The 15,788-nt window shown below is 37.8% G+C and overlaps 1 protein-coding gene across 1 annotated transcript in view; it reads right to left on the bottom strand.

Moving 5' to 3' along the window:
• LOC144446527 (RNA-binding region-containing protein 3-like) overlaps window positions 1–15,788 on the bottom strand; it is a 66,363-nt gene that overhangs the window by 29,481 nt on the left and 21,094 nt on the right. Inside the window, exons 5-6 of the mRNA XM_078136311.1 lie at window positions 14,080–14,263; window positions 5,343–5,455 (exon numbers count right to left, since the gene is read on the bottom strand). Of these exons, the coding sequence (XP_077992437.1) occupies window positions 5,343–5,455; window positions 14,080–14,263 (297 nt within the window). The remainder of the gene's footprint in view (window positions 1–5,342; window positions 5,456–14,079; window positions 14,264–15,788) is intronic.

The raw sequence follows: 15,788 nt of genomic DNA on the forward strand, positions 1-15,788 counted from the left end.
AGTGTTGTACAAGTAGTGTTGTACAGGTAGTGTTGTACAGGTAGTGTTGTACAGGTAGTGTTGTACAAGTAGTGTTGTACAAGTAGTGTTGTACAAGTAGTGTTGTACAGATAGTGTTGTACAAGTAGTATTGTACAGGTAGTGTTGTACAGGTAGTGTTGTACAGGTAGTGATGTACAGGTAGTGTTGTACAGGTAGTGTTGTACAGATAGTGTTGTACAGGTAGTGTTGTACAAGTAGTGTTGTACAAGTAGTGTTGTACAGGTAGTGTTGTACAGGTAGTGTTGTACAGGTAGTGTTGTACAGGTAGTGTTGTATAGGTAGTATTGTACAGGTAGTGTTGTACAGGTAGTGTTGTATAGGTAGTATTGTACAGGTAGTGTTGTACAGGTAGTGTTGTACAAGTAGTGTTGTACAGGTAGTGTTGTACAGGTAGTGTTGTACAGGTAGTGTTGTACAAGTAGTGTTGTACAGGTAGTGTTGTACAGGTAGTGTTGTACAGGTAGTGTTGTACAAGTAGTGTTGTACAGGTGGTGTTGTACAGGTAGTGTTGTACAGATAGTGTTGTACAGGTAGTGTTGTACAAGTAGTGTTGTACAGGTGGTGTTGTACAAGTAGTGTTGTACAGGTAGTGTTGTACAGGTAGTGTTGTACAGGTAGTGTTGTACAGGTAGTGTTGTACAGGTAGTGTTGTATAGGTAGTGTTGTACAGGTAGTGTTGTACAGGTAGTGTTGTACAAGTAGTGTTGTACAGGTAGTGTTGTACAGGTAGTGTTGTACAGGTAGTGTTGTACAAGTAGTGTTGTACAGGTAGTGTTGTACAGGTAGTGTTGTACAGGTAGTGTTGTACAGGTAGTGTTGTACAGGTAGTGTTGTACAGGTGGTGTTGTACAGGTAGTATTGTACAGGTAGTATTGTACAGGTAGTGTTGTACAGGTAGTGTTGTACAGGTAGTGTTGTACAGGTAGTGTTGTACAGGTAGTGTTGTACAGGTAGTGTTGTACAGGTAGTGTTGTACAGGTAGTGTTGTACAGGTAGTGTTGTACAAGTAGTGTTGTACAAGTAGTGTTGTACAGGTAGTGTTGTACAGGTAGTGTTGTACAGGTGGTGTTGTACAAGTAGTGTTGTACAGATAGTGTTGTACAAGTAGTGTTGTACAAGTAGTGTTGTACAAGTAGTGTTGTACAGGTAGTGTTGTACAGGTAGTGTTGTACAAGTAGTGTTGTACAGGTAGTGTTGTACAGATAGTGTTGTACAAGTAGTGTTGTACAGGTAGCGTTGTACAAGTAGTGTTGTACAGGTAGTGTTGTACAGGTAGTGTTGTACAGGTAGTGATGTACAGATACTGTTGTACAAGTAGTGTTGTACAGGTAGTGTTGTACAGATAGTGTTGTACAAGTAGTATTGTAGAGGTAGTGTTGTACAGGTAGTGTTGTACAGATAGTGTTGTACAGGTAGTGTTGTACAGGTAGTGTTGTACAAGTAGTGTTGTACAGATAGTGTTGTACAGGTAGTGTTGTACAGGTAGTGTTGTACAAGTAGTGTTGTACAGGTAGTGTTGTACAAGTAGTGTTGTACAGATAGTGTTGTACAGGTAGTGTTGTACAAGTAGTGTTGTACAAGTAGTGTTGTACAGGTAGTGTTGTACAGGTAGTGTTGTACAGGTAGTGTTGTACAGATAGTGTTGTACAAGTAGTGTTGTACAAGTAGTGTTGTACAGGTAGTGTTGTACAGGTAGTGTTGTACAAGTAGTGTTGTACAGGTAGTGTTGTACAGGTAGTGTTGTACAGGTAGTGTTGTACAGATAGTGTTGTACAGATAGCGTTGTACAGGTAGCGTTGTACAGGTAGTGTTGTACAGGTAGTGTTGTACAGGTAGTGTTGTACAGGTAGTGTTGTACAGGTAGTGTTGTACAGATAGTGTTGTACAGGTAGTGTTGTTAAAGTAGTGTTGTACAGGTAGTATTGTACAAGTAGTGTTGAAAAGGTAGTATTGTACAAGTAGTGTTGTACAAGTAGTGTTGTACAGGTAGTGTTGTACAGGTAGTGTTGTACACGTAGTGTTGTACAGGTAGTGTTGTACAAGTAGTATTGTACAGGTAGTGTTGTACAGGTAGTGTTGTACAGGTAGTGTTGTACAGGTAGTGTTGTACAAGTAGTATTGTACAGGTAGTGTTGTACAGGTAGTGTTGTACAGGTAGTGTTGTACAGGTAGTGTTGTACAGGTAGTGTTGTACAAGTAGTATTGTACAGATAGTGTTGTACAGGTAGTGTTGTACAGATAGTGTTGTACAAGTAGTATTGTACAGGTAGTGTTGTACAGGTAGTGTTGTACAGGTAGTGTTGTACAGGTAGTGTTGTACAGGTAGTGTTGTTAAAGTAGTGTTGTACAGATAGTGTTGTACAAGTAGTGTTGTACAGATAGTGTTGTACAGGTAGTGTTGTACAAGTAGTGTTGTACAAGTAGTGTTGTACAGGTAGTGTTGTACAGGTAGTGTTGTACAGGTAGTGTTGTACAGGTAGTGTTGTACAGATAGTGTTGTACAAGTAGTATTGTACAGGTAGTGTTGTACAGGTAGTGTTGTACAGGTAGTGTTGTACAGGTAGTGTTGTACAAGTAGTATTGTACAGGTAGTGTTGTACAGGTAGTGTTGTTAAAGTAGTGTTGTACAGATAGTGTTGTACAGGTAGTGTTGTACAGGTAGTGTTGTACAGGTAGTGTTGTACAAGTAGTGTTGTACAGGTAGTGTTGTACAAGTAGTGTTGTACAGATAGTGTTGTACAGGTAGTGTTGTACAGGTAGTGTTGTACAGGTAGTGTTGTACAGGTAGTGTTGTACAAGTAGTATTGTACAGGTAGTGTTGTACAGGTAGTGTTGTTAAAGTAGTGTTGTACAGATAGTGTTGTACAGGTAGTGTTGTACAGGTAGTGTTGTACAGGTAGTGTTGTACAAGTAGTGTTGTACAGGTAGTGTTGTACAAGTAGTGTTGTACAGATAGTGTTGTACAGGTAGTGTTGTACAAGTAGTGTTGTACAAGCAGTGTTGTACAGGTAGTGTTGTACAGGTAGTGTTGTACAGGTAGTGTTGTACAGATAGTGTTGTACAAGTAGTGTTGTACAAGTAGTGTTGTACAGGTAGTGTTGTACAGGTACTGTTGTACAGGTAGTGTTGTACAAGTAGTGTTGTACAGGTAGTGTTGTACAAGTAGTATTGTACAGGTAGTGTTGTACAGGTAGTGTTGTTAAAGTAGTGTTGTACAGATAGTGTTGTACAGGTAGTGTTGTACAGGTAGTGTTGTACAGGTAGTGTTGTACAGATAGTGTTGTACAGGTAGTGTTGTACAAGTAGTGTTGTACAAGTAGTGTTGTACAGGTAGTGTTGTACAGGTAGTGTTGTACAAGTAGTGTTGTACAGATAGTGTTGTACAAGTAGTGTTGTACAGATAGTGTTGTACAAGTAGTGTTGTACAGGTAGTGTTGTACAAGTAGTGTTGTACAAGTAGTATTGTACAGGTAGTGTTGTACAAGTAGTGTTGTACAGGTAGTGTTGTACAAATAGTGTTGTACAAGTAGTATTGTACAGGTAGTGTTGTACAGGTAGTGTTGTACAAGTAGTGTTGTACAGGTAGTGTTGTACAGATAGTGTTGTACAAGTAGTATTGTACAGGTAGTGTTGTACAGGTAGTGTTGTACAAGTAGTGTTGTACAGGTAGTGTTGTACAAGTAGTATTGTACAGGTAGTGTTGTACAGGTAGTGTTGTACAAGTAGTGTTGTACAGGTAGTGTTGTACAAGTAGTGTTGTACAAGTAGTATTGTACAGGTAGTGTTGTACAAGTAGTGTTGTACAGGTAGTGTTGTACAGATAGTGTTGTACAAGTAGTATTGTACAGGTAGTGTTGTACAGGTAGTGTTGTACAAGTAGTGTTGTACAGGTAGTGTTGTACAGATAGTGTTGTACAAGTAGTATTGTACAGGTAGTGTTGTACAGGTAGTGTTGTACAAGTAGTGTTGTACAGGTAGTGTTGTACAAGTAGTATTGTACAGGTAGTGTTGTACAGGTAGTGTTGTACAAGTAGTGTTGTACAGGTAGTGTTGTACAAGTAGTGTTGTACAAGTAGTATTGTACAGGTAGTGTTGTACAAGTAGTGTTGTACAGGTAGTGTTGTACAGATAGTGTTGTACAAGTAGTATTGTACAGGTAGTGTTGTACAGGTAGTGTTGTACAAGTAGTGTTGTACAGGTAGTGTTGTACAAGTAGTATTGTACAGGTAGTGTTGTACAGGTAGTGTTGTACAAGTAGTGTTGTACAGGTAGTGTTGTACAAGTAGTGTTGTACAGATAGTGTTGTACAGGTAGTGTTGTACAAGTAGTGTTGTACAAGTAGTGTTGTACAGGTAGTGTTGTACAGGTAGTGTTGTACAGGTAGTGTTGTACAGATAGTGTTGTACAAGTAGTGTTGTACAAGTAGTGTTGTACAGGTAGTGTTGTACAGGTAGTGTTGTACAAGTAGTGTTGTACAGGTAGTGTTGTACAGGTAGTGTTGTACAGGTAGTGTTGTACAAGTAGTGTTGTACAGGTAGTGTTGTACAGGTAGTTTTGTACAGGTAGTGTTGTACAGGTAGTGTTGTACAAGTGTTGTACAGGTAGTGTTGTACAGGTAGTACAAGTAGTGTTGTACCGGTAGTGTTGTACAGATAGTGTTGTACAAGTAGTATTGTACAGGTAGTGTTGTACAGGTAGTTTTGTACAGGTAGTGTTGTACAGGTAGTGTTGTACAAGTGTTGTACAGGTAGTGTTGTACAGGTAGTACAAGTAGTGTTGTACCGGTAGTGTTGTACAGATAGTGTTGTACAAGTAGTGTTGTACAGGTAGTGTTGTACAGGTAGTGTTGTACAGGTAGTGTTGTACAGGTAGTGTTATACAGGTAGTGTTGTACAGGTAGTGTTGTACAGGTAGTGTTGTACAGGTAGTGTTGTACAGGTAGTGTTGTACAGGTAGTGTTGTACAGGTAGTGTTGTACAGGTGGTGTTGTACAGGTAGTGTTGTACAAGTAGTATTGTACAGGTAGTGTTGTACAGGTAGTGTTGTACAGGTAGTGTTGTACAGATAGTGTTGTACAGATAGTGTTGTATAGGTAGTATTGTACAGGTAGTGTTGTACAAGTAGTGTTGTACAGGTAGTGTTGTACAAGTAGTATTGTACAGGTAGTGTTGTACAGGTAGTATTGTACAGGTAGTGTTGTACAAGTAGTGTTGTACAGGTAGTGTTGTACAGGTAGTGTTGTACAGGTAGTGTAGTCAATAGTCAAACCTTGTGAATACATTCCATGCTAGAGTCCATACCTTTCTTTGTGTTCTTCTTCATCACTTTCTAGCTCTGATTCTTCTTCACTGCTAGAGATTTGCATCTCAGCTTGATATATTTCATCTTCACCTTGATATCCAGTATGACTTGCCTGGAAGAAACCACAGCAGAAATTCAAAGATACGTAAAATGTATAAGGGGAGAACCACTGTGACAGCATTTTCTTTTCTTTTGTCAGTCCTACATCAAATTATATTTTCCATATGCAGAAGCAATGTAATTTTTTTTTCTCGGCTACCAATTTTATAATGTCCTCGCGGTTCACAACTATACCTACATGTCACTGGTTCACAACTAACTTGTTCTGTGTAAGTATCAATAAGTAGCAGTTAACAATCCATGCTTCTATTTAAGATAGATAGCTGGTAAAAAATCCATGAGGAGTTGACTGATCACTTGGCTAACTGACCTTTAAACCAATCTATTATTACCAAACAAAATAATCAAGTTTGAACCAACCTTGGAAAATGCTTCCACTTATTAACAAACTTGATCTAACAACCCACAGTTGGTTATATGGTAAACGCAATGTCGTACACTTATTTAATATTGACAGTGTTAGGAATCCCCTTCCCCTTTATTACTAATACTAATGGCCCTTTTCTGGGCCACCACATCCTCCAAAAAGAGAACTACCAAACCACTAAACTATAGTTGCAACAAACAAGTCATTGAGAATGACATAGTCCCCGTTATGATTGGGTTTTAAAGAATTATCACTACTCTGATCACGCAACAACACTTGTGAACCTAAATCAAACAGACTTAGATATGTTGTGTCGGCTTGTTGGACATGGAACATGCCTACAACAATAAAGGATGGGTCGGGTATGGGGGATCGTATCACGACGAAAATGGATATGCACATGTATGTCATAGAACACTGTCCTAATACCAACTTTGAATGAGATCTGTTCAAGCATGTCTGAGTTATGGCTTTGGACATGGAAAATTCACAAACAAAATGGCTGCCAGGTGGCCATATTGGATCGTATCATGACAACAATGAATATGCACACGTATGTCATTTAACACTGTCCTAATAGCAACTTTGAATGAGATCTGTTCACGCATGTCTGAGTTATGGCTTTGAACAGGGAAAATTCGCAAACAAAATGGCTGCTAGGCAGCCATACTGGATCGTATCATAAAACAAATAGACGTGCATATGTATGCCATAGTATGCTGCCCCTGTACCAAGTTTGAAAAAAATCGGTCTAGACATCTCCAAGAAACGGATGCGGACGGACGGACGGACAGACGGAACCCAATCCATAAGTCCCTGTCCGGACTTCGTCCAGCGGGGACTAACAAATTTGAATTAACAACCCTATGGTTATATGGTAAACGAAATGTCATATACTTATTTAATATTGATATTGATACTTTCTGTCTGTTTGAATAATCTTTTTTTCTCAAGCTATTATTGGATCAAATTATTTGTTTTCCTCCTTCACTTGTCAACAGTTTTTTCTCAAAATCCTCCTGTACCCCCCCCCCCCCCCAGAAATCACCAAATGGTTCTCCCCTAATTGACAGATTCATTCGTAGATTCATATTTACCTCCCCGTAAGGGAGTCTAATGTTATGCTTGTGTGTGTGCGTGTCTGTGGACATGATATCTCTAAAACTACAGCATCAAGTCTGATGAAACTTGCTACATCTTCCACATGCCAATGGCAAGAAGTGATTAGATTTTTGTAAACATCCAATGAACATTAATTAGCTATTTGCATAATTAATGGTTTTTCATCCGTAAGGAAGAGATATATTTATGGGTGGTAGTCTGTGTGTCTGTCTGTGTGTCTGTGCGTCTGTCTGTCTGTGTCATCGTTTTCTCCATAACGGCGAGCTCAATTCAAACGAGATTTTGAAGACATATTCCGTAGGGTAATGGCAAGACTTGATTAAGTTTTGGTAAAAATCACGTGAATATTAATGAGTAATTTACATAATTAATGATTTTCGGTAATTAGGCTATATCTAAAGAATACACGCTCTAAATTCATTATAACTTGGTACACACATTTGCGATACCAAAGCGCACCTGTCCTGAAAATATTACTAATGTAGCTTTTCATTTTAATAAGATATTGGCATATTTTCGGTACATTGTACACACGATCGTCATGGACATTAAAGGATCTGTGTCATCGTTTTCTCCATAACGGCTTGCTCAATTCAAACGAAATTTTGAAGACGTATTCCGTAGGGTAATGGCAAGACTTGATTAGGTTTTGGTAAAAATCCTGTGAATATTAATGAGCAATTTACGTAATTAATTATTTTCGGTAATTAGGCTATATCTCAAGAATGCACACTTTAAATTCATTATAACTTGGTACACACATTTGCGATATCGAAGCACACCTGTCCTGAAAATATTATTAATGTAGCTTTTAGTTTTAATAAGTTATTGGCATATATTCGATTGGCCACAAAAAAGAAAAAAATAGTTTCTCGTCAAGAAATGTTGTCTAAAGTGGTGCGACTTTATCACCATTTTCTAAAACATGACTGACTCAATTCAAACGAAATTTATTGCATGTGTTCTGTAGGGTAGTGACAAGAACTGATTAGGTTTCGGTAAACATCCCAAGAATATTAAGGAGAAATTTACATGGTTTTCGGTAATTAGGCTATATCTCAAGAATGCACACTTCAAATTCAATATAATTTGATACATGCATTTGCGATACCAAAGCGCACTTGTCCTGAAAATATCATTGATGTAGCTTTTAGTTTTAAAAAATTATTGGCATATTTGTAGGCCACTAAAAAGGAAAAAATAGTTTCTCGTCAGGAAATGTTGTCTAACGTGGTACGACGATGCACTTATTTTTTTTTTTACATTCTCAACAAATGTCACAGTACATGTTGTGGTTGGCCAGGAGATCACTAACAGCAATGAGCAAATAGCAATCAATGAGAAAAAATAACTGATTACATATGATCTGTTGTATTCCAACAATTGTCTGTAGGAACTACAATCTCAAAACTTTGCCCTTACGGAAGACATTCAGTTTACATCTGGTTAGTAATTAGGCTATATCTTTGGAACTCATACTTTAAGTTCAAAATAATTGGCACAAATAGTAACAATAACAGGGTGCATATGTCTTATGTATCTTGTATCGTGTGTGTGTGTGTCTGTCTGTCTGTCTGTCTGTCTGTGTGTGTGTTTGTGTGTGTGTGTGTGTGTGTGTGTGTGTGTGTGTGTGTGTGTGTCTGTCTGTCTGTCTGTCATCATTTCCTTAAAAACGGCTGGTTCAATTATAATGAAATTTAGTACATATAATGTTTGGGGTAATGGCTAGACCTGATTAGTTTTTGAGCGAGATCTGTTCATGTTAATTAGGGGTATTTGCATATCAATGAAATCAACTAATTATGCAATATCTTATGACTACATACTTCAATTTCAATATAATCTTAAGTATATTCGTTAAACATAACAACATAGATTTGTCCTATAAAATTTGTTGATGTACCTTACAGCATTAATGAATAATTTGCATAATTAATTATTTTTGGTAATTAGGCTATATCTTAAGAATGCATACTTTAATTTCAATATTATTTAGTACATACGTTAATCATAAGAAAACGTATATGTCCTATAAAGTTTATTGATGTACTTTACAGCGTTAATGAATAATTTGCATAATTAATTATTTTTGGTAATTAGGCTATATCTTAAGAATGCATACTTTAATTTCAATATTATTTAGTACATACGTTAATCATAAGAAAACGTATATGTCCTATAAAGTTTGTTGATGTACCTTACAGTGTTAATGAATAATTTGCATAATTAATGATTTTCGGTAATTAGGCTATATCTTAAGAATGCAAGCTTCAAATTACATATAATATGGTGCATACATGTGTATACCAACCATAACAATGTGCAGATGTTTGTTGACATAGCCTCTACTTTAACGAGTAATTTGAATAATTAATAATCTTCAGAAATTAAGTTATATCTTAGGAACACATGCTTCAAATTCCATATAATTTGGGACATACATCAACCATGACGAAGCACACATATCCTGTGAAGCCTGTTGATATAGTTTTTTAATTGTAACGATTAATTGGCACAATTCAATATATTTCAATGATGATTTCGCTTAAAGATTTAGCAAATAATTTGCATAATTAACCCATGGGGAAATCGGAAGACCGTCCTCAGCAGCCGTTGGCTGTCAATTCCATCAGAATGGAATGAAATCACTAGACACGATCCCAAAGTTTATGTGCAAGATGGCGTCAATAAATCGATAGTACATTGTACATTTGTGAGACGACGGCAACACTAGACTAAAATCATGTCTTGGAACTATGATATCATACTCCGTTATGTCCATCCATAAAACCTATTAATTACATTGAGTTTGACTTGGCTCCTGCCGCCCCAACAGAGAGATGTAAGTCAGGGTATAAGTCAGGCACACACATAATGTTGTTAGAATGTCATGTTCTGAGAGGAAGCTCTTTGACTGCCTGTATTACTGTACTTATCGTACAGGCCGTGGGCTTTGCAATGTTGTTGTCAGAATTACATGCTGACGTTTTTCATTCTCACATTGATTTGACCTCTGCAGTTCTGACAAACACAACATTCTGTCATTGTTTACCATTGCAATGAATGTTGACGGAGCGATAAAATTCAATGTACATGACAATCACAGTCAGTCTACTTTGCAGTGGAGTTGCCATTCAAGACACCGTCCTATAAAATTTGTTGATGTATCTTTTCAGTGTTAATGAATAATTTGCATTATTAATGATTTTTTTGTAATTAGGCTATATCTAAGAATGCATACTAGAATTTCAATATCATTAAGTACATACGTTAACCATAACAAAAGCTGATATGTCCTATAAAAATTGTTGATACAGCATAGTTTTAATGAAAAATTTGCATAATTTAATAGGTAATTAGGTAGTATCTTAAATTTGCAAGCTTCAAATTTCATTTAATATGGTACATATATCAACCATAACAATACGCACCTGGCCTATCATGCGAGTTTGTTGATACAACTTTTGATCTTTAATGAGTACAAAAAACAAGTACTGTAAATAATTAACAATATTTAGTAGTGTTATCATGCACTCTTCACATTCCGCATAATTTGGCAGATAAATAAACCGAAGAAAGCACACTTGTACAAAACAAGCGACCTATCGGTCAGAATAGCTCTGCTGGTTTTTTTTTAATTTAATTTTTTATTTTGGTGACACGTAGAAGTGGTTCAGTTCTTCAGCTCTTCACTATGCAGTTTTGTTTTAGCGATGCAATAAAGTGGTTAGTGGTTCATATAATGTCTCACTGTAAAACACATTTTACACAGAAGTTGGTAATGTATTGTACTTTTATACCATAGTCACCATTTTATAACAAAAATCTACTGTTATGAAAAATTGCACAAAATCTCAGAAAAAAAATGACTGGGAAATGCACACAAGAAAAAGAAAAAAAAGAGGACTTTGAGGTTGGCTATAAATAATTCCAGTGTCTTACAGCTTTAACCATGGAAAATTTTAATGATGAATGAAATAAACTAGGGATCTAAAATAATTTTGAGGCAATTTCAATTTCAATTTTCTAACAAATTTACCAAGTCAACAACATACAATTTGTGCAAGTTGTAGTAGATATATATAGGGAAGAAATGTATTAATCGCCATCTTAGTTTCTGGACGGCGACAATCCCCGCCAAGTACCCGAAAGAGAGTCATTCTGGCAGCCATACGTTACAGTGGTAACACTCGTTCATGTTCTATTACCTTTCAAAAAAGAAAACACAACGAAATGGTTGAAGTGATCTTTTTTTTAAATTTCTTTTCATCACAACAACAAAATCTGCGTGATCAAAAGTGTTGTAAACTAAACCAGAAAGAATTATCGGACTGGCTAAACTTCCCGATGAACTGGAGTAAGGTCCAAGTCCAAGTAAGCCTCGATAGTACGTGAGAAAATCGTCTCAAACTAGCGATACAACTTTCAAAATATAACTTGACATGTCTTCATTTGTTAGATTTATACAATTCAAGACGCGTTTTCACTCGAAAACAACAATTCTGTGAATAATGACACTCTCTAATGATTTCTCGGACGATGTTACCACTGTAACGTATGGCTGACAACGACTTGCTTCCGGGTTAGTCCCTCGTGCATCCGGGTACCTGGGGTTGTCGCCGTACGGAAACTAAGAAAGATGGAATTTACAGTGATTCTTGTGACCGGCGCGGCGCCTGTCAGCAGACTAGGCCATTTTTTTTCATCATTCCATTGTATTTAAACTTTGTACTTGACATTTCGCAATATTATAATTCTCAACAAAATACCTCAACATGCCTCACTTCACTCGTACTCAAAGCAGCCCCTCGCGGTATGATCACTGATGACATGACGAGAGAACCTTTTCGGATTTACATGTAAAACGGGGAAAGATACGCAAAACATAATGCAAAGTCTGAAGCCAAATTAAAGTTGTGATTATTTTAATTATTTTTACTTGCCAAATATTTGCATTTTGGAAATGGCAAGACACGTTCATGTCGTTTAACTTTACATGTGAACTGTCGGCCAATAAACAAAATTTGGTTGATTCACAGTCCGCAGTTAGACTGCTCTTGCATAACTTCAACCGCATGCCTTCCTTACGCAAGTTGTCTTAATTCCGGTTCACTGTCACTCCGAATTGCACGACAATATAGAATTAATCACAAGTTACAAGTTATCTGAAAACATCACATTTTTATAGTGGGTCTGAAGTGAGATTTTAGTGAGTACCAAGAACGTCCTGTGTTGTTACTTGCTGTGGAAAATCGCCCGGTCAAATGAGGTCAGCTTCAGCTTCTGGTCGAATCAGGATAGAGTATGCAAATAAGGACGTTGCGGACTGGCTGATTATGTAGAAGGGGTGCAGAATTTGGATTTGAGTTTACAACCCTGTTCCGAATAAACGCTTGTCACTTCATGCATTTGGGCGCCCAATGCGTAGAATTATGACTATAGCACATATTACATTGCTTGTTTGACGTCAATAGTGTCTTTTGAAAAGTGGCAGTTTACTTAAAGTCTCGACGACTGATTTCCAATATGGCGTCGGTCATTATGCTCATTAACATATTCATTTTTTTTTCAAATTACAAAAAAAAAATCATAAAAAATAAAAATGAAGATGTGCTTACTTGAAATTAACAAACCTGAGTAAGCTACCCCCTGCGCATCAACACACCAGATATCAAAGCAATCTGACAATAAGTTTTCACGGAGATGATGAAAATGACATTTTATGAAAAAAAATCATAAAAAATTGAAAATGGCACAGATCAACTTGGCATGAACAAATCTGAATAGCCTCTCCCCAGGGAATATGCACACCAAATATCTAAGAATACTGTCACTTTCGGAGAAAATAATGAAAATATAAAAGTTTGACGGACACCTATGATTCACTCTACTCTCTATACTCTATACAACCTATACCTAAAGCTACGCTTTCAGCTTTCGCTGACAGCGGAGCTAAAAAGCCTGTTAGCATAGTTTTATTTCAGTTTTAATGAGTAATTTGCATAATTAGTGATTCCCTTACGGGAGGCATTCAGTTAAATCTGGTATTACTTACAGTAAGTGGTGGTTCAGCAGTGACCAGACCAAATGGAGCTGGTAGATTCATTTTATTACTTACAGTAAGTGGTGGTTCGGCAGTGACTGGACCAAATGGAGCTGGTAGATTCATTTTATTACTTACAGTAAGTGGTGGTTCAGCAGTGACCAGACCAAATGGAGCTGGTGGACTCATTTATTACTTACAGTAAGTGGTGGTTCAGCAGTGACCAGACCAAATGGAGCTGGTCGATTCATTTTATTACTTACAGTTAGTGATGGTTCGGCAGTGACCAGACCAAATGGAGCTGGTAGATTCATTTTATTACTTACAGTTAGTGGTGGTTCAGCAGTGACCAGACCAAATGGAGCTGGTCGATTCATAAATTATTACTTACAGTAAGTGGTGGTTCAGCAGTGACCAGACCAAATGGAGCTGGTCGATTCATTTTATTACTTACAGTAAGTGGTGGTTCAGCAGTGACCAGACCAAATGGAGCTGGTAGACTCGTCTTATTACTTACAGTAAGTGATGGTTCAGCAGTGACCAGACCAAATGGAGCTGGTAGATTCATTTTATTACTTACAGTTAGTGATGGTTCAGCAGTGACTGGACCAAATGGAGCTGGTAGACTCGTTTTATTACTTACAATAAGTGGTGGTTCAGCAGTGACTGGACCAAATGGAGCTGGTAGACTCATTTTATTACTTACAGTTAGTGGTGGTTCAGTAGTGACTGGACCAAATGGAGCTGGTAGACTCATTTTATTACTTACAGTTAGTGGTGGTTCAGCAGTGACTGGACCAAATGGAGCTGGTAGATTCATTTTATTACTTACAGTAAGTGGTGGTTCAGCAGTGACTGGACCAAATGGAGCTGGTAGATTCATTTTATTACTTACAGTAAGTGGTGGTTCAGCAGTGACTGGACCAAATGGAGCTGGTAGATTCATTTTATTACTTACAGTAAGTGGTGGTTCAGCAGTGACCAGACCAAATGGAGCTGGTAGATTCATTTTATTACTTACAGTTAGTGGTGGTTCAGCAGTGACTGGACCAAATGGAGCTAGTAGATTCATTTTATTACTTACAGTTAGTGGTGGTTCAGCAGTGACTGGACCAAATGGAGCTGGTAGATTCATTTTATTCATCAGATGTAAGACTTGCATATAGAATTTAGGAACACTGGACAGTGTGTGGATAATGTTGATTAGTGTCTCTCTACATGGTGGTGGGTAGTGGTACTTCAGGTGAGGACTACTTGAATAACTGATTCTGGTATTAAAGAGAAAAAATAATCACTCCATTGAGAGAAGAAATATGGGAACATTGAATATATTTTCCTAAGTAATTTGATAGACTAGTACTAAGTACTGCATTGCATTTTTATTTTGTCAACAAGTCTTCACTGAAGAGTCTTCTTTGAAGACACATGTCCTACATGTATTTCTGCTATTGCTTGTTTTTTCGTAAATTTACAATAGTTTTGGGAATTTATGAATAATTTCCAAGAGTAGTTCATAAAATTTATGAAAGAATACTTTGAACAAGGCCTGGGGTGCTTGGCTTCATGAAACATGCCTATCTATGCCTTGGACTACTGGTAAGTGATACCTAACTTTACTTTGAGCATATTTCCTAACTAAACTCACAAATCTGAGTCTATTTGCAGCGAGTGTCAGGATTGGTTAATAATTAATATGTCATAAGATGATGAATGTCACATGTTCTCAAAAATGGCTCAAATAACATCATGGCGGCTGAACAGCAGAAACAATCAGCGATCTTTTGAATTTCGGCTTTACAAAACAACAAAAGGCAAATCACAAGACAGATACACCAATAGGCAATAGACGAGACTCAGATTGGCACAGGGACAGCCGAAAAGACAAATGGCAAAGAGAAGAAGACCAAGAAAGTCAACAGAACATGAGCAACATTCAAATGTGACGTTATATTTATGCGTGGGCTTCTTTACATGTATGTCAATTCTGGCTAACTGGATTTAGTCAAGACGAATTGCTATCATGATACTTTTACATCATCAGCATTTGCCTTTATCATAAATGTGCTCTGGGACTTACTTTAATAATAATAGCCCCCATCCCATCCCCTCACTGTGTGGAGTGCTATGGGACTTACTTTAATAGCCCCCATCCCCTCACTGAGTGCTATGGGACTCACTTTAATAACCCCCATCCCCTCACTGTACGGAGGGCTCTGGGACTTACTTTAATAACCTTCATCCCCTCACTGAGTGCTATGGGACTTACTTTAATAGCCCCCATCCCATCCCCTCACTGAGTGCTCTGGGACTTACTTTAATAACCCCATTCTTTCACTGTACGGAGTGCTCTGGGACTTACTTTAATAGCCCCCATCCCCTCACTGAGTGCTCTGGGACTTACTTTAATAGCCCCCATCCCATCCCCTCACTGAGTGCTCTGGGACTTACTTTAATAACCCCATTCTTTCACTGTACGGAGAGCTCTGGGACTTACTTTAATAGCCCCCATCCCCTCACTGAGTGCTCTGGGACTTACTTTAATAGCCTCCATCCCATCCCCTCACTGTACGGAGTGCTATGGGACTTATTTTAATAACCCCATCCCCTCACTGTAGGGAGTGTTATGGGACTCACTTTAATAACCCCATCCCCTCACTGTAGGGAGTGCTCTGGGACCCACTTTAATAACCCCATTCCCTCATTGTAGGGAGTGCTCTGGGACTCACTTTAATAACCCGATTCCCTCACTGTATAGAGTGCTCTGGGACTTACTTTAATAACCCCATCCCCTCA

This window comes from Glandiceps talaboti, chromosome 15 (assembly GCF_964340395.1).
Source record: "Glandiceps talaboti chromosome 15, keGlaTala1.1, whole genome shotgun sequence".
NCBI classification, from domain to species: Eukaryota; Metazoa; Hemichordata; class Enteropneusta; family Spengelidae; genus Glandiceps; species Glandiceps talaboti.